The sequence below is a fragment of the Colossoma macropomum genome, unplaced genomic scaffold (genome assembly GCF_904425465.1).
Source record: "Colossoma macropomum unplaced genomic scaffold, Colossoma_macropomum, whole genome shotgun sequence".
NCBI classification, from domain to species: domain Eukaryota; kingdom Metazoa; phylum Chordata; class Actinopteri; order Characiformes; family Serrasalmidae; genus Colossoma; species Colossoma macropomum.
The window spans coordinates 35980-63971 of NW_023495317.1; the positions used below are offsets into that span (position 1 = coordinate 35980).

The 27992-nt window shown below is 37.7% G+C and overlaps 1 protein-coding gene across 1 annotated transcript in view; it reads right to left on the reverse strand.

Annotated features, from left to right (window-relative positions):
* Positions 1-19707: 19707 nt before the first annotated feature.
* Positions 19708-27992, reverse strand: part of LOC118801755 (NACHT, LRR and PYD domains-containing protein 12-like) — a 49695-nt gene continuing 41410 nt past the window's right edge. Inside the window, 4 exon segments of the mRNA XM_036562117.1 lie at positions 19708-21421; positions 22456-22620; positions 22826-22999; positions 23679-23852. Of these exon segments, the coding sequence (XP_036418010.1) occupies positions 21415-21421; positions 22456-22620; positions 22826-22999; positions 23679-23852 (520 nt within the window). The 3' untranslated portion in view covers positions 19708-21414.

The following is a 27992-nucleotide window of genomic DNA, read 5'->3' on the forward strand; positions in this document are numbered from 1 at the left end:
TAAGTGTGGTCAGCAGGGGAGGAGTGCACTCACTGCTGGACATCAAACTCCGCCCACGAGCACGGCCATTAGCTTTCATGCCAAACACTGCTGTTTTATGGGCTGGCTACTGAAACATCTGCATGAATTAGTGTGTGCTTCATGTAAATGATATGTAAATGAGGTGCTGGTAGGCTGGTTTCATGCACTCAAGCTGATTTATCATTTGTGCTCAAATCTCCACTTGTTTCCACATCATACAAAATTGTTATGAATCAGACACAGACCAGTTCATACCTTCACCATTAATTACTTCTTAAATTCCTCTTACTTAACCATTAATTACTGCTTTTGTGTCTCTCCAAGTAAAGTGACAAACTTTCCCATTAACTATACTATGAACTAATGTTTAAGACATGAGTACTTACTGATACATTAATTGCTCTTTACTTGTTTTTGTGTCCCCTCAAGTAAAGTGGAAAACACACATACATTCACAGTTGACATGTTCATTCTGAATGATTTTACTCAATAAACCAAACAGAAATCAGGAACCGTTCAGCTTCTCTATTGAAAACAAAACTTTGCAAAACAAATCTTTTCTTTTCTTTTCTACTTCTCATCCACAGAAAGGTTCTTTAGGGCTCCAACAGTAAGTTTCCATGACATTGCTCCAAATAATTCTTCTGGCACCTTATTAATAATATAATACAATATAATATAATATAATGTAATATAATATGACAATGAAAGTACGGAATACAGGGGGTCCTGGGAAGTCAAAGATCAATCAGAATTCTGGGGGGTGGTAGGGTGCCCTGAAAATATACACATTATGTCGTTGTGCTGTCCATAGGAAAAAACAGATGCCCAGGTACCAACTCAGTGAAGCTCACTGTTTCTCTGCGTTACCCACAATCAGCTTCTCTTTGATCTTCTTAACTACCTAGAACTGCAGTACTACTCTGGTTCATCCAAGTGATAACCTAACTACTATAACTTGTAACAATCTGATGAACTCAGCAGTTACTAATAAAATCCGAACACTAATTTGGTGAGAGAGAAACGTGAGCACCAGAATACAACAGAGCTTGCACAAGTTAGCTTTTACTTATTATTATTCCCCAGAACAGACAACACTAACAGCATCTGCAACAGCAACAGCACCAGCAAACAAGCAGAGAAGCAGTAGAATATAAGATCTGAAGCAGAAGTCCATTAGATGGGATAGAGTTATTAAAGATTGTCTCTATTGAATCCAAAAAAAGAAGTCGTCCAAAAAATGTGCAACTGCCACCATAGTCCAAGCAAACAGTGTCCCAAAAATACCCAACAATCAAAAATCAAAAAAAAAGGCCCAGCAATGCAAAAAAAAACAAAAAACAGGAATGAGCTCACCCAGTTCCTTGAGGTAACTCCACAGTTAGAGAGGGATCCACTCTTCAAGGACAAAGATGAGTAAAAAAAAGGAGTAAAAGTTAGTTAGGGCTTGAACAGCAAGGCTCCACCAGGCCTGTCTTCCCCAAACTTGATCCTCCAAGAAAATGGCTGCCACACTTCCCTTTCCTGTTCCCAAACCAGGGTTTATATATAAAATAAGAGTCCCCGTTGGAATGCCCAGGAAACATTTTCAAACAAAAAATATGGAAAACATAATAAAAATACCAGACATAAGATGAGGCCACAACTTCTATCAGACCATCCCAGTGAGAAGTCATAAAGGAAATTAGAGACTTTATTTTCTGAGGGGTAACCTAAATAATACTACCTGAAATCTATGTTAGTGTTGATCATTAAAAATAGGTACTCCACAGGTCCCCTTATGTGGTGGTGTCACAAACTATGCTCAGGATTCCTCTGAAAAACTTTACAATACATCATAGAATATTTGTAAATCTAAAAAAATGCCCAGTTCCCCAAGTGTTTGATGAAAAGAGTGATCCGTTCCTCATTTCTCAAACTCAAGACAGAAGAGGAGATATGTAAAATCTGTTAATGTGAGGAAGAGCGGATTACCAAACCAAAAAAGAGCATTTACGTAAGAACAACTGTTAAACCAAACATTTTGCTACCATGGAAGCATCAGCACCGCCATGGTGAGTGAGTTAGCAGCCAGCCAACATGGGACCCCCTGAATACCAAGCGGTATTTCACACACTGGTAATAATAAATTACAGATACTGGTAAATTTTCTGTGGCTTATAGTGGAAACTCTCTACATATGTCTTTGAATAAGCGGCCTAGAGGACCGTCTCTGTGTTTTAGGCCTAACCAGTATGTCCACTCAATAAAGATGAGATGCTCTTTCAACAGTGCAACACTCCTGTTTCCTCTCAAATGCCATATTTGGCTTTTATAAGTCTGCCATGCGCGTTCTATGTTTTGGGTATATCCTCCACTGACAGGGTCAACAAAGTTTCTACTGTGGTTCACAGTGAAATGTGTATAGCCTGCAGTGGGGAGGGCTCCCATATAGGCTCTCCAATGATCACTAATAATTGTTGTCCTCTGCCTAACATGTTTCCTGATAATGGGTAGCAAATGGCAATGGGAACGTCTCTTCACAAGCCTGAGAACAGGCCATCTTCTGTCTCCTTTAATTCCCAAAATCCCCAAAACCCACTTTGTTCTTGTCCAGGTCCTGCCATATCGTCCACGGCCATACTGATAATAGAAGAAATAATAATCAAGAAAAGTAGTCCAACATTCAAAAAATAATTTACAATCTATTTAATTCCCTTTTCATACTTATGTTTTTCAACATTTAGTATGTTTACATAAACATTGCTTACTATGTACAATCTGGATATTAAAGTAATATATTTGTGATTTTGATCATATACAGTTATCAGTAACTAGGATAAACACCTGTATCAACTATTACATATCTACCATTTATAACTACAGTAGCTGAATTTTTCTATGTGATTTTTGTATGTAACCATTGACCTCAGCATGATCGTGAGATTAACATTTCAGTTGTTCAATTACAGCCCATACAAGTGTGACCTTAGCTGCCATTTACAACGATAACCTTAGCCTGTTACCATATAGGCCATTTTTGTGTTTTTTTCTGTTAACCTTTTTAATAAGGGTTCTATATAGCACCAAATGGGGTTCTTCTATTGTTGCATTTACAACCCTGTTTCCAAAAAGGTTATGACTCTGTGCAAAATGTAAATAAAAACAATGCAATGATGTAATAATTTAAACCCTATATTTCATTGAAAATAATTCAAAGACAACAAATCAAATGTTAAAACTGCGAAATTTTATTGTTTTTTGAAAAAATATTTGCCCATTTTGAATTTGATGCCAACAACATGTTCCAAAAAAGTTGGGACGGGGGCAACAAAAGGTTGGTAAAGTTGTGTAATGCTAAAAAAAACACCTGGTGGTTGATTGGAAACAGGTCAGTAACATGTAACGAGTCTTTCAGAAGTAAAGATGAGGAGGAGTTCACTACTCTGTGAAAGACTGCACAATCAAATAGTGCAACAATTCAAGATAATGTTTCTCAACGTAAAATAGCAAACAACTTTTGCTTTTCATCATCTACGGTACATAATGTCATTAAAAGATTCAGAGAATCTGGAGAAATCTCTGCATGCAAGAGACAAGGCTGAAAACTAATATTGGCTGGCTGTGATCTTCAGGGCCCTCAGGCGGCACTGCATTAAAAACAGACATGATTCTGCAATGGAAATCACTGCATGGGCTCAGAAACACTTCTGAAAATGAAAACAGTTCATCGCTGCATCCACAAATGCAAATTAAAACTCTACAATGCAAAGAAGAAACCATATATAAACAGGATCCAGAAACGCCACCGCCTTCCCTGGTCCAGAGCTCATTTAAAATGGACTGAGGGAAAGTGGAAAAGTGTCCTGTGGTCCGACGAATCAACATTTCAAATTCTTTTTGGAAATCATGGACACTGGTGTCCTCCAGGATAAAGACCTCTCAGCTTGTTATCAGTGCACAGTTCAAAAGTCAGTATTCATGATGGTATAGGGGGCATTAGTGTACATGGCATGGGTGATGTGCACATCTGTGAAGGTGCCATTAATGCGGAACGAGTTTTGGCAACATATGGTGCCATCCAGATGACGTCTTTTTCAGGGAAGGCCTTGATTATTTCAGCAAGACAATGTAAAACCATGTTCTGCATGTATTACAGCAGCATTGCTTCATATTAAAAGTGTATGGGTGCTAAACTGACCTGCCTGCAGTCCAGACTTGTCACCACTGAGAACATTTGGTGCATTAAGAAATTAAAAATACGACAAAGAGATCCTTAACTGTTGAGCAGCTGAAATCCTGTATCAAACAAGAATGGAAAAACATTTCACTTTCAAAACTACAGCAGCATCTCCTGAGTTCCCAAACGCTTACAGTGTTGTTAAAAGAAGAGGTGATGAGGGGCTCACGAGTGGCGCAACCGTCTAAGCGTTGGCCCTGTCATCAGGAGATCGCGAGTTCGATCCCTGGTGATGCTACAGCTATCCGTAGCCGGGAGTCCTAGAGAGCACAATTGGCCTCGCTCTCTCTGGGTGGGTGGGATGGCTGCCTTTCCCCCCCCATCACTCACTAAGCGTGATGCTAGTCAGGCGTCTGTTAGCTGACGTAACAGATCTGGCGGTTGGCGCTTTCCTCCGAGCGCGTTCAGCTGTCCAGTGACGTTGCATGAGCGGCAGCTCGAAAAGATGTGGTGGCTGGTTTCACAGGTCTCGGAGGAAGCCTGTGTTAGCCTCGCCCTCCTAGCGTTGATAGTATCGTGTGTGATTGGGGGAGTCCTAACTAGCGGGTGGAATTGGCTACGACTAAATTGGGGAGAAAACCGGGTAAAAATTGAAAAGAGATGATGAAACACAGTGGTAAACAGACCCCCATCCCAACTTTTTTGGAATGTGCTTTTGCACATTTGCACCAAATTCAAAATGGGCATATATTTTTCAAAAACAACAAAATTTCTCAGTGCTAACATTTGCTATGTTGTCTTTGTACTATTTTCAATGAAATATAGGGTTTAAATGATTTACACATCATTGCATTCTATTTCTATTTACACAGCGTCCCAACTTTTTTGGAAATGGGATTGTAAAATAGTACCTTTATTTATAGTACATATAGTAACTACCCACTATTTGGATTTTCACAATTTACTTTTCTCCTCAAAAATGAAAATTACATTTAATTTATTTTGTTTATTTTTGTACTTGCCACATTATTATCTTAAATAGTTATTGAACTATGATGTCTCCTACTAAGTTCTTTTTTTGCTTACAATCTAGAACTTGCAGGGCTTTTTTTGTGAAATTTAGTACTCAATGTTGTTATGAGTTAAACTTATTTTTTCTTTTATTTGATTGAAAGTAGATTTTATTAATTTTGAGATACTAAATAAAGAAGAGAGAAAATATTAAAATAACTGCTAAGGTGAACCTTAAGAAATTGCTAGGTAACCCATGCTGTCCACTATTATTATTCATAAATAACTATGCTACCTGTCTAACTGTCTGTTAAGCAATGTAGCTTCCATGATAGAATACACCATTTGTAAGGACTTTTTTACAATACATATTATGAGGTAGAACAGCAAGAATTATAAAAGAAAAAAGATTTATAACTCACATAGTTGTTAGTGCTAAATTGTGCAGAGACACTTGATTTCAAAACGTGCTAGTCAATTATCAGGACAACACCATAAATTAACATTGCCTGTGATTAAACAACATAAATGTTAACCTATGAATCACAATAAAAATATAAGTCTAAGGTTAATGGTCATTTGCCAAAAGAATATTTTCAGTTATTTAGTTGTTCAACTGGTGATCTTTAACTACATTAAAATTTTGAAACAAGAAATAAGTCTAGCCTAAGTGCTAAATCAAATCATCACTGGTCTGAATATGTCCTATCTCAAGGACGTACAATCAGTTGCGGTGGGCCAAAGATTATGTTGAATCATTTTTGTAAAATAAAGTAGAATTTAAAATGGCAGCTGTGGCCTGACAGGAAGTTTGACACCCATGTCATAACATAACAACCTACCTTGTGTTAATGGCAGAAGTTGCTTTCATCAACCATCACATATTCATGATGTCCACCAGGCTGCTGACCCTTTTTTCTACGAAGCCTCTTCATAGCTTTAAGGCAGACCATTCGCAGCTTTCTGTTCATCTTGGTTTGTGTGCGTGTACTGCCAGCTAAACCATCCTGCACCATATCAATTTGGCGAAACCTCAACGCCTGTGAAAACCTGGGAAAAAGTAGAGCATCAATACATTATAGCCAATGCAGTCCACTTAACTCTAAATTTTACAACTCAAGCAACACTATTGGATGTAAAAATCAGTTGGAGAGAATCAGATTTTATGCACCTGTAGATGTACATCAGCCAACTGCTGAGGCTAAACCGGCTCCTTTCAGACAGACTTCTTTACAGTTCTTTGCCGGTGGGACTTGTGACGACATATCCTGGTGGAGTGCAGTGAAAAATAATACAAATCATTCAATATTATGCCCTGACCAGCTACTTCATTAAAATGACCTCCTTGTTTCTACACTGACTCTTCATTTTACCAGCTCCACTGACCATATAGTTTCTATAGTTCTATAGTTTCTGTTTCTCTGCATACTTTGTTTCCCTGTTCTTCAGTGGTCAGGCCCCTCACAGGACCCCCACAGAGCAGGTACTATTTGGGTGGTGTATCATTCTCAGCACTGCAGCATCACTGACATGGTGATGGTGTGTTAGTGTGTGTTGCGCTGGTGCGAGTGGATCAGAAACAGCAGTGTGGCTGGAGTTTTTTCTCTTGACAACAAGTGATTTTATGCCTAACAGACAGGATAGCTTTAGGCCAAACAAGAGTATCACTTAAAATGCAGCAATGGAGCTTTTATGAAAAATGGGATTTGTAACAGGCTTAAAAGAAGGTACTTTCTTTACTACAAGAAATTTGATGTTTTTCCTTCTTGTAGATAAATACAGGGGAAATAAAACTTTTTACACTACATGGCCCCTAAATGACTAAAGCGTCTGTGATATTCGGTTCTGAACCATTATGTTGGGTGAAAATTTAACCACATACATTTTTGAAAATTTAATTATAAGTGTCTGGATAGGCCATGGGGGAGTTATAATTTTCTGGACTGTTATCTTGAGATCACAAGATAATTAACTCCTTATCTCAAGACAACAGAAGAAAATCAGAAAATCACAGCAACAGCTCATGGCCTGTCCGGACATCCGTAATTACATGTTGTTTTTTCTCTGTAAGTAAGGTAATGATTAACAGGCACTATATGTGAACGACGCATGTGCCAAATAATTTAAAAATACATGTTTTATCCTTTGCCAAACCTACAAGCAATTCTACCCTGTCCTTTCCTGCATGAATAAATGAATACAGAAGATTGTATCTAGCCAGCTAATACTTCACCATACTGAGAAACGCATTTGTGTGGTTTACCATTGGACTCTATTGATTCCTTCGTGTCTTAGTTTTAATACCATTTTGTTCTTGCAAAGGTGGCAATTTCTTGTCCTTTTGAGAAGTCTTTTTTTCATTAGCCAGTTCACTAGCCTTTTATTTGATTTTTGTCTCTCACAAAGGGATATCATTTTTTTCCTAAGCCTCATTCTGCAGTGTAGTTAGCTAGCTAGTTAGTTTGTTGGTGTTTTTTTTTCCTGCTGTGCAGAATTCGTCTTGCAAATGGCACGTGACAGTGGCACATGACTCTTTGGCGTCTAAAAAATCTAAATCAAACCACAAAAATAATGTTAATATTGATTGAGACAAAAACTGTTGGATATTTCCTAACAAACCATGATAACCCAGAATATTTTGAAAGCGCTACAGGACGTGCAGTTATTTGGAGTTTCTCCCAACATTGCGTCCGTCACTCTCTGGGACAACACGCAGCACGAAGAGCCCATACAAGCGCTGGAACTCACACCGGCGAGGCTCGGCAAATCTTGGCAGACAATTGTACCAATGAATCGAGAAAGAAGAAAAAATAAGAAGACATGCACACTAAAAGTGGCCGAAAATGAGGTTGTGGGTAAGTATAATTAATTACCACATTTTACTTTTACTTTGAGACTAGCTAGCCTGTGCAAATTTTACACTAATGCTAACCAATGTGGCGACAGCTAAGGTTTACTCATCGGTACTTAGCTAGCTTGCTAGCTATGATTTAACCAGTGTCACGTTCAGGCAGTTTAGCATTAGCAGTTTATGCTGTTTGTCGGCTAAACCTGTCCGGAATGTTAGCCAAATATTAGCTTAGGGGTCGCAACCCAAATGTTGAGCAGAGCCATTTTGACCTTTCAACAAAAATCAAACCACTTTGGGAGCATTTTATGTCCATTTTACCATTGTGGCTGTGAATATGTCTCAGTGTGTGCTGATTTATTACTAGTGTAGGCTAAAAATAGAACCAAAAACAAAGACTTACTTTGCTCTGCTTTAAGCTTTAGCTCAGCTATAGCCGCTTTTCTCGAATCCCCCGCAGGAAACTTTTCCTCAATAGTAGAATAGTTTCTTCTAAAATGTCTCCTAACGTTCAGCTTTTTACGGGGCTGAAGTCACATCTCATTCTCCAGCTTTTTGTTTAAATTTTCCCGTTCCACCTTAAAAGGTGCCTGAGGCGCCAGAATGTAACTGCTGCACCATTTAAGGTGGAACGGGAAAAATCAAACGAGAAACTGACTTCAGCTTCGTGACGTTTTAGTATTTGACAGTTCACTGCAGATTAAACATATCAGGAAACCAGATGAGTGTTTATAAATGCAAATAAATCCATTCGTCACCAGTTTGTCGATGTTCGTCTTAGCTAAATCTTTTTCTTTGCCTTTTCGTTCCTAACTACTAGCTAACTAACTAGATAGGCGAGGCTGTTATCTGTGTTGTTATGGTGACCTGCAGTCTAAGGTTGTGCATTCACTACACGACTTTAGCGTCACAAACTTAACGTCGGTTTGTCACAGAATTTCTTGTCTTTTTTGTGAGGGTGCTCACACTAGACGACAGAACAAAGAGAGAGTAAAACACACATAACGGCTACGAATAAGAACTTAAACTCCCAGATCTCCTCAGATTACGTGACACAAACAAAGCTAAACTTACTGAACGTGACCTGTTTGTGCGTTTATGCGTAGCGAAAACGCAAACTGGGGATTAAAATGGGCTTGGGAAGCACTGATACAGCAATAGCTGGAGAAGTATTTCACTACAAACTGGCAGCTGCGCTGAAATTGTAAAGAGAGTACCTTGATGTCTGGATCCAAACATTATGAACATGATATCGGCTCTTATCTGCCTGTGTTTATACACGCAGCTCCCCTGTCTCCGCTCCGCTGTGCGTACACGTCTCTTCGCCTGTTTCTCTGCTCTTCTAGCTCTCTGATGGGCTGTTTGAATAACTCGTTCAGTAAATCTCTGGCCTTCTCACACTACGGGACTCGTGAACGTTTTGAGTCGTAAAAATCGAACATCTTTGATAATATCGGAGGGCCTCCGATCACTTCAGAGTTTAATCAGAGGGCTTTACTCGTTTCTCCTCTCGCACTACCAGATCACCCGCATCGTCAGTCGCTTTCGATCGAGCCGGAAATTGACTTCAGATTGTGAAAATTTGTTGCAAGGGGCATATCAGAGTTAAAATAGGAAAACAGGGCAGTAAAAGAGCCACATGTTGCCGATCCCTGAGCTAGAGGCTTAGTTGTATTTTTCAAAGAGACTTGCTCTTTATTGCATCAAGAAGGTTAACTTGAGCATAGCATACAGACTAATAATATATGGATTGTTAACTGCATTTAGAGGTAATGGGAGTTTTTTTTTATTCCAAGCTAGGGTATTAGCTTAAAAAGAGTGTTGTTTTTTTGGCTTATTGCCAACAACTAAGCGTTGTTGATGGTTGGTTGTTGAGGGCTGATGTTTATGCACACTCTAACTGCAGTCCTTCCAATGTGCTGGCTAACTAGAGCTGTGGTCTAAATAGCTGATTAAACATTCCTTTATGTTCTGTTTTCCTTGATTTTGCTCCGATCTGTGATCTGGTAGTCATGTAGATCCACATGCAAGTCATCTTTCCAAATGTATGTAGTGAGACTTTAAGCTACAGGTCAGCCAAAATCAAGGAAAGCAGGTAGAAAAGTTAGTATTTTTCAACTATGCTAAACCAGCCTGGACTGAACCCTGCCACAATAGCGGATCACCCATAAAGCACTGCATTATGACATCACATGAACACCAGAATTTCTTAAAACTTTGTAAATAACAAAATAATAATAATAATAATAATAATAATGTGATTCTCTCTTCCATAGATATGACAGCTAATAATGAGGGAAATAACCTGACACAAGAAGAGACACCACTTGATCATCCACCTGAGCATACAGCCTCACCAATGCCCAGCAAATCAGGTTTGTTGCAGCCCCATTGGTTTTCCACCATCATCTCATAATATGCATCTTAGCTATTGTCAAATGTTCTTTTTTGACCAGTAGAGTTTTCATGTGTGTAAGGTTTACAGCATGGCCAAAAAGTATATTGTGTGTATGTCTGTGTTTGTGTGTGTGATTGATTTTGATAAAGATACCAAGTGTAGTATCATAGGGCTTAATACCTAATGATACTGTGGCAAAAAAAGAGAAACGTCCGTCTTTGTCTGAACACTATATGTTACTTAGATTGAATACATTTAAGTATTCTCATTGGTCAAGTAAATTAACGTTTGATTTTTGGTCAGTGAAGAAGTAATGGTTTTGATATAAACAACAAATACGTTACTGCATAAAAGTCTTGTTTGTTATATATGCCAACAGGCGTGTCTCTGGCCAAGTCAAATTAACGTGCACAATATTACTTGGCTAGAGCCTATTAAAAATAAAGGTTCCTAAATATTTTTTGGACATGGTTCCAGGAAAAAACCTTGGTATAGAACCTTTGCATTGTGTGTAGGTTCTTTAAACATTAAAACGAGTTTTTTACACCCATACATCTCGTTTACAAAAATAACATTTTAAAGAACTGTCATTCAGTGACATCACTAGTAAAGCATATACCACTGAAGGTTGTTTTTATTTTTTGTTCTTGGAAACGTACGTCCCAGCCAAGAACAAGTTTAAGAGATTTTTTTTTTAAGACCCTAGATGCAAACCACATTGTGCATGTTAAGAGTGAGCAGAGACACACCCTGTAGCATATCTAACACACGCAGGTGAAGATCCTAGAAGCAACCAACATAAGGTATAACCCATTTTTTATTTATTTTAAGCATAGTGTGATGAAAGATAAGCTATACTGTATCTACATCTCACTGTTAATCCTCCCTTTACAACTTGCTGGAAGAGACTATGTTTAGATTGTTTGCAAATGTGTTTGTTTTAAACATTCACGTTTAGAATTGATAAAAAAGACTGAAGCCTGACAGTATGATTTTTTGGTGTTTAATCAGAGAAGCATTTGGAGTTCAGACAATGCTAAGTGTTTTTAATTTTTTTGGCCTACTATTGTTTAGTTTCGAGTGACACTACACTTGGCATCGGTATCAAAATCAAAATTTCAGTGTTGTAAGCATTCGTGTTAAATGAGTTTTCATGTTATCAGGAGAGGCTGCACCAACATTGCAGGCAGCTCTTAGAAATGTGAAACAAGAAAATGCAGGCCTGAAGATGAAGATTGAACTGCTTGAAGAAAGGGTGGCATCTCTTGAAAAGGACAAGGTTTACCTTCAGCAGCGACTGGCTGATGGTAAGTGTAAAATGTATTGTTTTAGCTTTAAAAAGTAACCTTGCTGCCTTAAATTTTGATTTAATTCAGTTTGCAATTTTAAGTAAAGAGGATAGTCTTCTTTCTGTTAACTTATTATTTAAAGTTCAACACAGTCCAAATTTGTAAGGCTGTTAATTTACTTACTTTTTAAAAATTAAAACACCATTTTTTAGCATGAAGAATATCATTTTGATATTTGACTATTCATTGGATTTAATAGATATTTGGGTAACCGTGGGAAACAAACAAACAAAAAACTTCGGCTGATATAACTTACTTATTACTCATAACAAGAAAACAAGATACGCTGTGGCACTGATGCTAGCTGCCTAAATAAATTAGTGGCCTGAAGAAAAATTTAGCATCACACAGGTAGGAAAACACAAAACTTGCACATCAACGTGTTTGTCCCCATATCCACTTCAGAGTTTGGGACTGGAGGATGGAGGGTTTGAGGATGTGCTAAAATGTACACTTGAACATACTATACCATACAGGTGGCATTTTGTAGGAACAATATCTGTCTGCAGTGCTGAGCAACCAATACAGCTCAACAACCACATTTACTGAGCAATCTCATCTAGGTTAGTACAATAAATGTGGTATTAATGTAGGATGTCTCATCACCCAACATTTTTAAAAGTTCAATTATGTTCACTTTTTGGGAATTTTTATTGTCTTCTTATGGCTTGCATGAAATAAATTAATGATTGTTCAACCGTTTTAAAACCATCAATAAATTAATTTTAATGTTGGTTACTAAGTGGTAACTAAGTTAAGCATCACTGGGCACAGTCTTGTTTAAATGAATATTGAATATTGAATTGTGGATTGTATATTTCTCCTTGGCCTGTGAGACAGTAAAATATACTCATTACTGTTCAATTAAATAAAAAAAAATAAAAAAAACTTTAAAATTGTCCAGTAATGTCATTAACTGCCATTGCAACAAATTATTAAAACAAGGGGTATTAATAACAGCAGTAACTAAACAGATAAAGACCTGCTCTAGTCTTCTTTCACACTCCCACTGCAAACATGATGAGGAAAAATTACCACAGTTACGACTTGGACTTAAAGGTGCCTTTTCTACAAGACTGTAAAAGACAGATCTGTGAAACTTTTCAGTTAACCTCAATTGATGCAGAGAAGCATTCTCACTCTCATCTGCTTTACATGTTAGCATATTCTACCGATGACAACAGAAATCGAAAAAAAAGAAAGAAGAGCATAAGGAGCAGTGATTCAGAAGATAAGACATTTAGAAAGAAGAGCAAAAAGAGGAAAGTCCAAAAGAAGAAGAGACGAATTGACTGTACTGCTCGGTGGAATAAGAAGGGTGAGTGTCAAGGCACCCAGAGCCTTTCATATGTGCTACTGAAATCTGATACAATTCTAACATGTAACATGTCTGAACAATCAGATTGGAACTGTTAGGACTTTAACATAAATCCAGATCAACAAGCGTCATGATTCTGCGCTTACAGGACTAGACTAGGAGTACACACATAGCAAGTTCAGACAGTATAAACAGATAAAAACTTGCCGTTGTGTAATGATAGTAATCAAATGAGTGGCTATTCAGAATTTTCTCTTTCAAGGACATTTTGAAAAAATAGAAATAGAGTAGTCAGAAATATAACCTGTATAGAGCCGATACACTGAAGAAGAGCTGAAAATTAGAAATCTGGCATAAAGTGTTACAATAACAGGCATTTTGATGACATAGCTGAAAGAGGTCTTTAAAACATTTATGAATACTTTGTTCAGAGTTCTTGTGAATGAGTTTATGCAAAATCATCTGCTAATAGCAATGACAAATTAAATGTAAGCAATATAAGCAAAATGTGGGATTATGAAACAGCTAAGATAACATATATACAGAACTGAGCAAAAGTCTTAGGCACATTATTTAACACATCTAGGCAACATTGAATTGTGCTTTTAAAAATATATATCAGTAGAATAAATACAAACAAACAAAAATACAATAAAAACAAAAAATAATTTCTTGTTTTGAAAAATGTAGATGATATCTTGTGATATTTACTTGAAACAGTGTCTGGTTCCATTGACTTACATTAGTAAGTAAATTATGTTTTTTCCTTCTCCTATAAAGTTACCATTTTGGAGGTTTTGTTTTGACAGCAGTGATAAGCATAACTGTACAGTTCTGGAAGTGCAATTTAATTTATTTAAAGTACTACTTGCGTAGTACTTAGTTTAAAGTACTTACTACTTGTAAAGCATCTAAATCTCTATGTAAATGAAATGTCAATACTATTGTATTAAATGACAAACTGAATTGCACAATGAGTGTTTTTTAAAAAAAAAAACAGCATACATGCTAAAAACATTAAAATTAGCTGCATAGCTAATAAATACTCATTACTCAGCGCTGCCCTCTAAAGATGTTAGAGCATATATATATATATACACACATTATATATATATAATATAAGCCCCATGATGCATCATTAAATGCAAATTACCCCTTATTGGTTTTACATTGATATAGCTTGATTGATATATACATTGAGCCAGTGATTCAGTCTGGTTGATGTGCTGTATGAATCACAAAACTTTTAGTATTAGTGCCTTGTCCTTGGAATCAACAATGACAACAAGAAGTGTTGTCATCCTTGGACTTGGACACTGTTTATTTTTGAGGTAACCATAAAATATTGCGTTTTGTTTGAACAAAAAACATTTGTTAAAAATAAAAGATAAGCTTACAGCTCTTACCAAGTTTTATAAATACCATGATAAAAGAGCTTTAATAAGTGTTGTCATAGCTTTGTAAAATTATTGTGTTCTTGCCTTGAAATTACACATTAGGATAAATGTTTTTTTTTGTTTTTTTGTTTTTTTCACTACTTAAACCAGAGGATGCAGTTTCATGCTATCACAAAGTTCTTCTAGCATTGGAAAGTGGGAAGACAAAAACAGAGGCATACAGATTTGTTGGTGTGAACAGGAAAACCATAGTTGACACAGCACCTATTGCTGAATTACAAATGCTGGATCCGGTAACCTATGGAAATCTTCACTCCTCTTTCAGCATGCACTGAGGGGGTCGAAAAGGGGAAACACTCTATGATTTTGCTGATAGATGTAGGGCAGTCATCCAAAACCAACCAGAGTTAAAAATTAAATGTGATCAGCTGAAACAGGAGGGCAAGTTGCTGGATATTTTTAGTCATTAGTAGTTAGTAGTAAGAGGTCAGTAGTCACTTTTCAGATTTTTTCTGAAAAGTGATGGCAGCCTACAAACCAAGGTCTTGTTAAAGGGCCCAGAATACTACTTTTTCTTTTATTTTTTTCCAATAAAATCCACAGATAAAGGTTATTCATAACATTTTCCCCTCTCTGTTTATTTTAGAATTAAACAAGCTGTTTTTGTTACCAAACGAGTTCGGTTCTGACTGGCTGTCCCGCATATCGTCTTGTTTAAAAGGAGTCATTTACATGTTAGTGGGCTGAATGGGTGGGGCTAAATAGGCAGATATTTGTAAATATTTGTTTTTGCTGTTTATTTTCAATACATTGGATGTACTGAGAATGAATGGTACATGTTGAAACTTTAACAGCCTTTCATACTACATCTAACTGTTCTATTTAAAACAAATTAAGAAGTCCATTTGCCATTGCATGCATCCTTTAAGTTGTGCTATTTACTGAAGTAGTTTACATTTTGCATATTGTATATTTGTGTTTAAAAAGAAGATAAAGTGTTGTGTTCTTAGTTTTTTCTTTCTTTTTTTTCCTCTGTAGAGTTTTGAAGGTGCAAATGTATAAACATTTTGTATTTGTATTTGCGTTTTGGAAAGTTACAAAGAAACACTGAATCAGAGAAACCTCTTTGAGGTTTCCCTCTTTTGTTTTCAATAAAGAAGCTGAACGGTTCCTGATTTCTGTTTGGTTTATTGAGTAAAATCATTCAGAATGAACATGTCAATTGTGAATGTATGTGTGTTTCCACTTTACTTGAGGGGACACAAAAACAAGTAAAGAGCAATTAATGTATCAGTAAGTACTCATGTCTTAAACATTAGTTCATAGTATAGTTAATGGGAAAGTCTGTCACTTTACTTGGAGGGACACAAAAGCAGTAATTAATGGTTAAGTAAGAGGAATTTAAGAAGTAATTAATAGTCAAGTAAGAGGAATTTAAGAAGTAATTAATGGTTGAGTAAGGAATTTAAGAAGTAATAGTCAAGTAAGAGGAATTTAAGAAGTAATTAATGGTTGAGTAAGAGGAATTTAAGAAGCAATGAATGGTGAAGGTATGAACTGCTCTGCCTCTGATTCATAGCAATTTTGTACGATGTGGAAACAAGTGGAGATTTGAGCACAAATGATAAATCAGGGCGGCACGGTGGCGCAGTGGGTAGCGCTGTCGCCTCACAGCAAAAATGGCCTGGGTTCGATTCCCGGCCGGGTGACCAGGGTCGTTTCTGTGTGGAGTTTGCCTGTTCTCCCCGTGTCTGCGTGGGTTTCCTCCGGGTACTCCGGTTTCCTCCCACGGTCCAAAGACATGCAGTCAGGCTGATTGGACATGCTAAAATTGCCCCTAGGTGTGAATGTGTATGTCTGTCTGTCTGCCCTGCGATGGACTGGCGACCTGTCCAGGGTGTATCCTGCCTTCCGCCCAATGACAGCTGGGATTGGCTCCAGCACCCCACCGCGACCCAGAAGGATAAGCGGTTTAGAAGATGTATGTATGTATGATAAATCAGCTTGAGTGCATGAAACCAGCCTACCAGCATGAAGCACAGATTATTCATACAGATGTTTCAGTAGCCAGCCAATAAAACGGCAGTGTTTGGCATGAAAGCTAATGGCCGTGCTCGTGGGCGGAGTTTGATGTCCAGCAGTGAGTGCACTCCTCCCCTGCTGACCAAACTTAATAGTATTAAAATGACAACAACTGGGAAAAAAATAAAAAGTGATTGTTTAGTGTAATTAATTCCCTAAAATAAACGCTGTATTATTGCAGTGTATGACCAAAGCTGTGTTTGTGAGTCAGTAGTATGAAACAAAAGCACAGTGTATTGTGTCTTTAAATGGAACATGAAATAGTTGCAGCACTTGTTTATATCAATGTGCATGTAAAGTAAGTACATCCACTTTTGTACTGGACTGTTATGCACACAAATTAGTATTATTGAAATTTTCTACTGTTGTTCTTATTTTTGCAATTACAGATTATGTTGATAATAGTTTTGGTTAATTAGCCACATATCCAGCATTTATGCCCAAATTTACATGCACTCCTACCAGATATACAGATATGAGTTAGTTTGTACAGATATGCCAAGATGAACGTGATGAATAACAAAACCGTCAGTGAATTTGTGTGCGCTCATCTTACGGTCAGATGTGACCATAAGCATCTTTAATGAACAAGAACCAAAGTGAGAAAAGTGAAGCAACTGAATATATGGAGGTGATGGAAAGTTAATTAACAGATAATTAGCGGGATTAACACATAAGTGCTAGTAAGTTATCACGTTACTTCTTTATATGAAGAAAAATACTTATTAGTTAAGTAACAATATAATAAGCAGCAATTAGCACACAGATAATGAGTAAGTAAGCCACAAACTAACGACAAACTAACTTATGACCTAACAGTGTACTTAATTACTAATTGATAAGTGCTTAATCAATTACTAAGTAATAGCTAATGCTTAATGAAGAGTTAACTAATAACTAAATAATGGGAAATTAATAGTTGATTATTATATAATTAATGATTGATTAGCGACCCTTAATGTAAAGTGTTACCAATATTTTCATGAAACTGATCTGTATGTTCTGTTGTTATGAGAGAGGATGGAAATGTGACTGATATACAGACTCTTAGAGTTTAAAAATGCTTGTTTTTTATGTTAATTTAACTGATTTTGTTCTTTGTGATGTTCATCCTCTGAGTCCTGAGAACTGTGTGAGTTTCAGTGTGGAGCTGTACTGTCTGTATAAGCTGAGCTGATCTTTTCTGATCTGGAGACTCTGTTTGTGACTAAGTGGCGTTTTAGTGTTTTCAGATGTAAATGGGGGTAAAAGCCAGTGCAGAATGATGTTTGTGAAGATTCAGTCTGTAGATGGATATGAAACATTATTATTTGTATTGATTATTAAGGTTAATAGTTAGTAAAGTGTAGTTTTAGAGAATATTATCAGTGTTAATGTAGACTCTGTGCTGCTGGTGTGGATCAGAGAGCTGTGCTGTTTGCATATGTGAGCTGCTTCACTGCTCCACACACTTTAAGAGCTGCAGTGCTGATCAGTCTTCAGTCCTTTCAGAGACACACAGCACAATGATGATCATACTGGTTCTTCTGCTGGGAGCACTGGGACTGATCACAGAGAACCTTTATATTGAATACCACAGAATGATCTGAAAAAGTCTTATAAATATTAAATCACTATTGTTTGTTTGTTTGTTTGTATGGTTAAGAACAAACACATTCCTTGGAATTTTTTTTTAACACAATATGTTTTGTTTTATGAGACATAAGGAATACTGTTAAAATTTTTTAACCCCTATTCTTAAATTGTTGTGGTGATTTTAAATGCACATTTCATTTTTTAAGTCCATGGGTGAAAGAATTCTGACTCAGCATCTCTGTCAGTTTCTCCAGGAGAGACTGTTACTATCAGCTGCAGAGCCAGTGAAAACTGTGGTACTGAGTTTGACTGGTATCTGCAGAAACCTGGAGAAGCTCCTAAACTCCATCTATTATGTATCAAACCATCAGCCTGGGGTTCCAGATCGTTTCAGTGGAAGTGGATCTGGAACAGATTTCACTCTGAAGATCACTGGAGTTCAGCCTGAAGATGCAGGAGATTATTACTGCATCCCAGGCTGAACTGAGCTGAACTGAGATGCAGGAGATGCAGGAGATTATTATTGTCAGCAGGATTATATCACCCCATTCACACAGGGATAGAGCGCCATACAAAAACCTCCCTCGGCTGTAGAGGAGCTGCTCTGACTCAGAGACACTCACTGATCTGAGAACAGCCGCTCAAAATCCTCCCTCAGCTGTAGAGGAGCCGCTCTGACTCAGAGACGCTCACTGATCTGAGAACAGCCGCTTAAAAACTTCCCTTAGCTGCAGAGGAGCCACTGCGACTCAGTGAAGCTGATGAACAACACATATATTGTCTTGGTTCTGTTTGACATTTAGCAGTTCTAAACTGAAGAACTCCTTCTGTTTCCATGCTGTTATACTCAATGTCACATGATCACTGCAGCCAATAGAGTCATTTCCATAGAGAGAGCTGACTTTGCATTATCAGCACATGCTTCGGTGCTCTGGGAGAGTTTATAGTCCTGTGAGTTTAACACTTCATGACTGAGAGCTGCTGCCCCACAAACTTCACCCACAGCAGACATGACTTTCACCACCATCTTCATCTGGACTATGATCTTCTGGACTCAAGGTAACACACTGTTATATGTTTACTTTTATGGAAAGCTATATGAATACAGTTTAAAAGCATGTGCATATGTTTATATTAAATACAATAATATCATGTATATTTGAGTTCTCTGAATTATTATTTCAGAATCCAGAGGTCAGGTGATTGTGGCTCATGTATGCAGTAAACCAGCTTAATGCTGCTTCATACGTTGCATATTCTAATACTCTACTGTCTTGGGTACGATATTCTGAACTCCTAGACCTGGAAAACTAGTTTATAATTAGACTAAATAATTTAAAGCAGCAATATTTAATATAAAACTATTGTATTCATGGTTCCATCAAAACGATGTGGTGGTGGAGGTGAGTGTAAAATACTCATGGCTGCAGGTGAAGGTGAAATATAAAGAGAACTCCAGACTAGTATAATGTCAGTCTACAAACCCTGTTTTCAGCAAAGTAAAAAATGCATTAAAAACAAGAATCTTGGATTTGTTCATTTTCTTGAATCTTTATTTAACTGACAAAAGTACAAAAAAATGATTTCCAGTGTTTTCACTGACAACGCACACATTTTTTACACCACTTATCCTTGAGGGTGCTGGAGTCTATCCCATTGGGCAGAAGGCAGAATACACCCTGGACAGGTGTTTCCTCTGACCAAGTTAATTGTATTTTATAAATATAAACAAATTTAGAATATGATGCCCACAATACATTCAAAAAAGGTTGGGATAGAGGCATATCTACCACTTTATTACAGTACCTTTCCTTTGATTACACACTTGGGCCGAGAGAACTGGGCAGTGTTTCTGCATAAAACTGATGTTCGGCTTCCTCCTTGCACAATAGAGTTTCAAACTATATTCTTGATGCAGCAGCGGACTGTGTTAAGTGACAACAGTTTTCTAAAGTACTCCCAAGCTCATCTGGCTATATTTAACACAGAATTATGACTTTTAGCGCTATCATTAGTCTGAACAGTCTGGTGTGGAGGACATTAACACAGTAACCCACTTTCAGTTTTGCTCCAAACTTGTGCCACTAGCTTATATTCTCATATGGCTAGGGTCTGTTCACCATTTTTGACCGAGGTCTGGCTGAGAAAATCTGCTGAATTCTCTAGGTTTAGCTTACCGTGTTGAGCTGTGTTAATGTTAGCTCCTTTTGACTCTTTGACCTTTGAGTGGAATAACTGGATCCATTTCCCTTGTTTATTCTTAGTTTATGTCTGGCTGTCTGGTGAGTATTCTTGTCTCTAGCACAGTGATTTTCCTCAGGAGTCTGTGGCAGTTGGAGTTACATGGGGAACCTGCTGTAGAAAGAGGAGCCAGAGTCTAATGTCTGATGGTTGTCTTGAATGCTGTTCTCAGAGAATGCTGTGCTGTCTGGTAGAATGTAAAAAATGTCTGGCTATATATACTTATGTGCCTCTGTACATTTTTTGTACTGGGAATGATACAGGATATGCTCTAAGAATTTAATATTTTTAGAATATAAATTCCAAGTGAACAATGTTAAAATATCAGTGGAAAATAAATAATGATAATAAAAATAATACCTTCCAAATAATATTATATCATATTAAATGATCGAAAAATGCTATTACAATATCAGTTAAGACAGTATTAGGCGAGTTACTACATTATTAGGTTTTGTTACAATTTTTACAAAATATAAATTAGCAGAACTAATAATTTTCCTGGTAATGAAGTCCTGCCATGGGGTGCATAGTCTGTTCAGATATAATTAAAAACATCATGAAAACAAACTAGTAATCTGCCATACATACTAAGGAAGCTAAATAAATATAATATTAGAGAACAGCAGAGCTCATTCAGTCATTTTTCAGGAGCCTCTCTGTGCTCTCATATCTGGATGTATGTGTATGAGATTGTTGGCTTCCATGATCTTAAAGATCTCCACGTTTACCAATCAGGAATGTGGGGTTATCCTCAAATGTGGCGTGTTTGATGGACTGGACACTGGATATATGGTCACTGATGAACAGGAAGTGAGGTCAAAGGAGAGCATACATCGCTGTGCTGCAGCTATGTTCACAGATTTGACCAAAAAAGACCTGAAAACACACACATTACCATGTAGAATCACACACTGTGTGTGTGTGTGTGTGTGTGTGTGTTCTATAAGACTTCATCCTCTCCTCATAACCCCCAGTGTGTGTGAGACTCAGACCAGGTCAGGTGTTTGTTGGTTCAGATGCTGTAAAACAGGAAACAGGACAGAATGATCAGACATGAACACACACTGATCACAGTCAGCACTCAGACTCCACACACAGACACAATCAGGATAAACACCATCACTAGATAAACAGTACAGCCTCATCAACACTAATAGACCAATAAACAGTTCTGATTCTCTCATAGACTCACTCATGAAGACAGCTGTAGGAGCCTCAGCTAGAATGTTGATTTTGTGTTGTGTGTATTCATTTCTCTCTTTGTGAGTCGCCCCTACAGGTCAAGTTGATTATAGCGAGAGGGAGCCTAAATGTGGTTTGTGGCTGAAAAGGTGACACACAGTCTTTTGACCATGCACACATACACAAACCTGCTAGCACCCAGGCAAAGCTTTCTGAATGTGTTTGTTAAGTAATTGCAAATCTCATTCCTTCAGTTCTTTCTCTTTTTTTGTAAACTCTTTTTGCAACACATTTTAAGTCAGCTTTATACTAACTTTCATCTGTAAATTGTTTTTTATTTTTGATGAGTCAAAAACAATCAGTCAATGAAGTGGATTAAACTAAAAAGCATTTAACAATTACAACAGTAATATGCTAATATGCTGAAGAAAAGTAGTGTGTCAAAGCATCTCTGTACAGTTATGACAAGATTTAGAAAATTAGCAAATGATGCTAGAGTGCTCCAGTTTTTTTCAAAATTGCTCTTTCTCTGTCTGCCTGAAACACATTATAAAGAAGTTCCCAGTCTTGGTAAGAAAAAAGGCATCAAAGGCATCAGAGCAGCATCCCAATAAACACTACAAATCCCACATATGTCAATTGTGAATAGTATCACACAAATACAAAATAGAATAGAAACTGTATCAGAACCATTCACTGAACACCTCAAACTACACAACCCAACAAAAACATATTGGCTGATTCATTCCTTTTACAGACCTCAGGATCTCTCATACACAACAATCTGTGTATCTGTGTGTATTTATGGAAGGAGTTTAAAATGTTGTAGATCACCATCCACTGGTTGAAAAATATCAATGCAGTAACTCACTCCAGTTTACAGTATGGATCCTCCAGTAGATCAGAGAGCAGCTTCACTCCTGACTCTCCTGGTTTATTGTAGCTCAGATTTAGCTCTCTCAGATGTGAGGGGTTCAATTTCAGAGCTGAAACCAGAGCAGCACAGCCTTCCTCTGTAATACTGCAGTCAGACAGACTGTAGAGAGAAAAAAAAACTCACATCTTTATTAACATCTGTAAACATCTCACAGACAAACACAGAATTATAATAGAATATTAGAGAATCACACACACACACACACACACTGAAATAGTTTCATCAGAAACAGAGGATGAACAACTCTGTGTGTGTGTGTGTGTGTGTGTGTGTGTGTGTGTGTGAGTAAAAGTGATGATCTTACTCCAGTTTCTCCAGTTTACATTGTGGATTCCTCAGTCCAGCAGAGAGTAGCTTCACTCCTGAATCCTGCAGCTGATTGTTACCGAGGTTCAGTTCTCTCAGACTTGAGGAGTTTGAGCTGAGAGCTGAGGACAGAACTGCACAGCTTTTCTCTGTGAGATCACAGTAACGCAGCCTGAGAGAGAAATGATGATCTATCAGATGCACGTCAAACAGTTAGCAGATGAAATGGACAAAATGAGAAACACAAAAGTGACACACAGCAACCTTCATTAATGACACACACACACACACACACATACACACACACACACACACACACACACACACACACACACATCTGTTTTGAAGTAAATGTATCCCAAAGTCTGAGAATCAGTGCGTAGCATTAACAAAACACATATTTTCTGCAATTCAGTGAATGTTTTTTTGTGGTTTAATGAAAAATATTATGGTTTTATGTGTGTACAGCTGGTCAAAGCTGTATTTGCTAGCCATGTACTGGCTGATGCTTTTGAGTTGTGCTCAAAATGAGCTAAATTGGTCACTAACAAAAAATCATTGCTGAAACATTTGGTGAGTTTCGATAGTGTTATGATTTTTGTGATAGTGACAAAATGGAATGTTTCATTGTATATTTTAATAAAATAAAAATAGTTAATGTATAGGTCACTCAAAGCAAAGAGTCTAAAGTCCATGTCAGTTAAAAGTGCAAAATGGCTGTTGTACTCTGACTTTGAACGAGGTCAGTAGATCTGAAGTGTTTTAGACCATTCTAATAATATCTGTGGTTGCAGTGTATGTGTGTGGCTTTGCCTATACAACATGAATTATATATCAATTCAGAAACTCACTGTAGTTTCTCCAATTTAGATTGTGGATCCTCCAGTAGTTCAGAGAGCAGCTTCACTCCTGACTCTCCTGGTTTACTGATGTTCAGATTTAGCTCTCTCAGGTGTGATGGGTTTAATTTCAGAGCCAAAACCAGCTCATCACAGACTTCCTCGATAATACCGCAGCTAGACACCCTGTGGAGAAAATCTTAACAGTCATAAACATAATCTCACACACAAATCTATCTGTCTCTCTTTTTCTCTTTCTGTCTCTATCTCTCACTTTCCCTCACTCATATACATTCTGGGCCTGTGGTACCGAGCCTTTTACTCTGGTTTTAGAAGCATTTTGCCTACGTGTTATGTATAAAACTGATGCATAAGAGTAAATTCACAGTTTCTGGGCTGTGAACACGGAAAAATCCAGAATGATCTTGTCTTCCTCATGCATATGCATTAGAGAGAGGATTGCACACAAAATTACATTAAACACTCAGGATCAGGTGATTGCTTAGTTAAAATTATATGTTAAGATTGTTTCGCCAAGGTTGAAAATATAACATTTGTTTTAATCGGGAACATAAGGAGGAAGCAACTCATGATGTGCAAAACACTTACGTTTTCCTCTGAAATATCCTTTCACACATATTTGCAGAGAGTCTAGAAAAAGTCACTGGGCCTTTATCTACAGAATGCACACTTGTTTTGATGCCTTTTGAACTGCAGTATTTGCCACAAAGATTGTTTTTACCACACTTATGTGTCTTCCAATATGCTGGCAAGCTCTGGGCTTGTTATGACCTACACACTATCCCTACCTTTATCTGCAGCTTTACTTTGTCTCTGTCATTTGCTTGGGCTTTGAAAGAGGCTTTTCTTTTGCCTGATCTTCATTGTGGGCAGTGCTCTCTCCTGTTTGCTTAGTTCTTTAATTTGAGTTTCGGTAGTCTCATCTGTTCTGAATTGGAGCAGCATCACCAGTGTTGTTATGCTCCACAAATATTCCTCCTCAATAGCTGCAAAAATGTCACTATAACTGCTCAAAAAGCTCCTATAACTGCTATTTCTGCCCTTCAGCTAACCCCAACCCACTTCACTACCAGCTCTCGCCAACCATGGCGGTGATGCTGAGATTTATTCTCTCAGGGGACTTGCCGCCCCTCACATGGCAGTCGTATTCTCATTTTCCGCTGGCTCTGGCTTGTGCCAATGGCAAGCAAGCAAGCAAAGTTTATTTATATAGGAGGACAGGTTCCCCTTCTGAGTCTTGGTTCCTCTCAAGGTTTCTTCCTGTTTCTCTTAGGGAGTTGACGGATGTTTTGAACAAATAATCTTTGATATTTCTAAAAAGTAGATCTTATTAACCAAAAAATAGTAATCTTTACACTGTAAGATAGGCCTTAGCTTGCATGAGAACATGAACACAGAGGGCCCTTTTTAGGAAAGAGGCCTCCAGAAGCTTGTGAGAATCTGCTGTGTGAGCAAGAGGAGCTGTCTTTGAGATAAGAGCCAGTTCTGGAATAGGTGAATTTACAATGCAGCTAGTCAGAGCTAGCGTCCTTGGGAAAGTGGAACATCCTGGTACAACTAAGATATTTTTAAAAAATATATACATCATGTATGATTGGAAATAAGGGTTCCCAAGTGAAAGTGTAACCGTTCCCAAGGAAATGTAAGATTTGGACATGATGGGAACTAAGATGGTATAGAATCCCATAGAAAAGGAGGGGCGATTACCTCATAGCCCCAAACAGGATATAAAAATGGGCGTTTTTGACAAGTTCTTTGCATTGTGGTTGCCCGGGAGCCATCTTGCCATTCAAGCTCAATAAAGAAGAAGGCCTTTTCCTTCCTTCGACAAGAACTCAGCGACTGAAGTCTGTTATTTTACTTTGCTCTTTTACACTTAGACACTTTTCTTATTTTGTTAGAAGAAGTTATACTGCAGTTAGCTCTTAAGGGAACAGTATTAGAACACGCTGGAAGAACCCATCTCTGTCCACGGGCCTTGAGCACAGAGGAGAGGCTTTTGGGCCCAACAAGTTTTTCCTTGCCACTGTCACCTCTGGCTTGCTCATGGGGGCTTGGACCCGGATTTCTTTCTGTAATGCTGATTTCCTTGTAAAGCTGCTTTGTGACAACACCTGTTGTAAAAAGCGCTATATAAATAAACTTTGCTTGCTTGCTTGCTTGCCTAAGAGCAGGAGGAAGAAACTTTGAAAGAAACCAAGACTCAAAAGGGGAACTCATCCTCTTCTGGTCGACACCGGATAGCAAACAGTGTTACTATAAAGAATTATAAAACAAAAGGGGGAAAACAGGTGGAGCAATGGTTAATTGGATTAGTTTTAGTTTATGCAGCAGCAGCAGCAGCAGCATCAGGAGGGTCAGTTCATGAGAGTGAGGTTTGCACAACATTGTACAGCATGAAGCTCAATGGTGGTCAAGCTGGTCCAGAAGGCTCCACTCCATTGTCAGCAAACTTGAGTGAACGTGTGAGAGCAGCGGGATGACAGCACCAACACTCCCAGTTTACCATAATACTCTATGACCATGAACCCCCAGATCTGCACATTTTTTCTGACAGGGAAAACTAATTACCAAAGGCTTGACTAAACAAATAAGTTTTTAGCCTAGACTTAAAGACTGGGGCTGTTTCTGAGTCCCGAACACTGACTGGAAGATTATTCCAAAGCTGGGGGGCTTTGTATGAGAAGGATCTCCCCCCGATGTAACTTTATTAATTCTAGGTACTAATAGTAAGCCAGCACCTTGTGATCTAAGTAGGCGCGACGGTTCATAGTAGGAGAGAAGTTCACTCAGGTACTGAGGGGCAAGTCCATTTAGAGATTTATAGGTCAGTAAGAGAATTTTATAATCGATGTGAAATTTAACTGGCAACCAGTGTAGGATTGATAAAACTGGGCTGATATGGTCAAATTTTCTGGTTCTAGTAAGAACTCTGGCTGCAGCATTCTGGACTAGCTGAAGCTTGTTAAGGCTTTTGCTGGAACATCCAGACAGCAGGGCATTACAGTAATCTAGCCTTGAAGTAATAAATGCATGAACTAACTTTTCTGCATCCTGTAGAGAAAATGCATTTCTTAATTTAGCAATATTGCAGAGATGCAGGAAAGCTATCCTAGTAATAATCGTTACATGTGCGTTGAAGGACAGATCAGGATCTATTGTGACACCAAGATTTTTATAGATGAACCTGATGCAACTGAGAAATTGTTAAGTTTAAGTGTAAAATTAGACAGTTTGTTTCTAGCAGCTTTTAGACCAACAAGCAGAACCTCTGTTTTATCAGAGTTAAGTAGCAGAAAGTTTTGCAACATCCAGTCTTTTATGTCTTTTATACAGTCCTCAATCTTACTAAGTTTAATTTTATCATCTGGTTCGCTTGATATATATAACGAGTGTCATCGGCATAGCAGTGGAAATTTATGCCATGTTTACTGATAATGGTGCCCAGTGGTAGCATATATATTGTGAATAATATAGGTCCTAAAACAGAGCCTTGTGGAATGCCATACTTCACTTTTGCGAGGACAGATGATTCACCGTTTACATTAACAAACTGATGCTGCACTAAGATCGAGGAGGACTAGCAAAGACACATTTCCTTGGTCAGAGAATAATAAAAGATTGTTTACAATTTTTATTAGTACTGTCTCTGTACTATGATGTGGCCTAAAACCAAACTGAATTTTTTCATGTGTATGATTCCTATACAAATTGAAATTGAATTGTTTTGCTACAGCTTTTTCCAAGATTTTAGATATAAAGGGGAGATTCAAGGTCTATAATTTGATAGTTCGCAGGGATCGAGGTTATCTCTGTAATGAGTGACTAATCTTAATCAGCGGTCTAATTACTGCTTGTTTAAGAGTTTTTGGGATATAGCCAAAGCTAAGAGAGGAGTTTATTATTGTCAGAATAGGCTTGGTTATTTCTGGCAAAATTTCTTTGAGTAAACCTTTAGGATTGGATCTAACATATGAGTAGAAGATTTTGCAGAGGAAACAATTTTAACTAGTTCATTTTATTGAAGTAAGGTAAATGATTCCAGTCTTTCTGCAGTAATTATAATATTCTCAAGATTTAGACTGGCATTATGAGGCCACAGGTTTGTAGAGCTTAACTGTGCATTATGAATTTTCTGCCTAAGTTTTTCAATGTTGTCACTAAAGAAATTCATAAAATCTTTGCTGCTATAGGCTAATGGCATCTGGGGTTCAGTAACTGTTTGGTTCTTCGTTATTTTAGAAATTGTGCTAAATAATAATCTAGGATTATTCTTATCCTTTCTAAGAGAGAAGACAGGTAGGT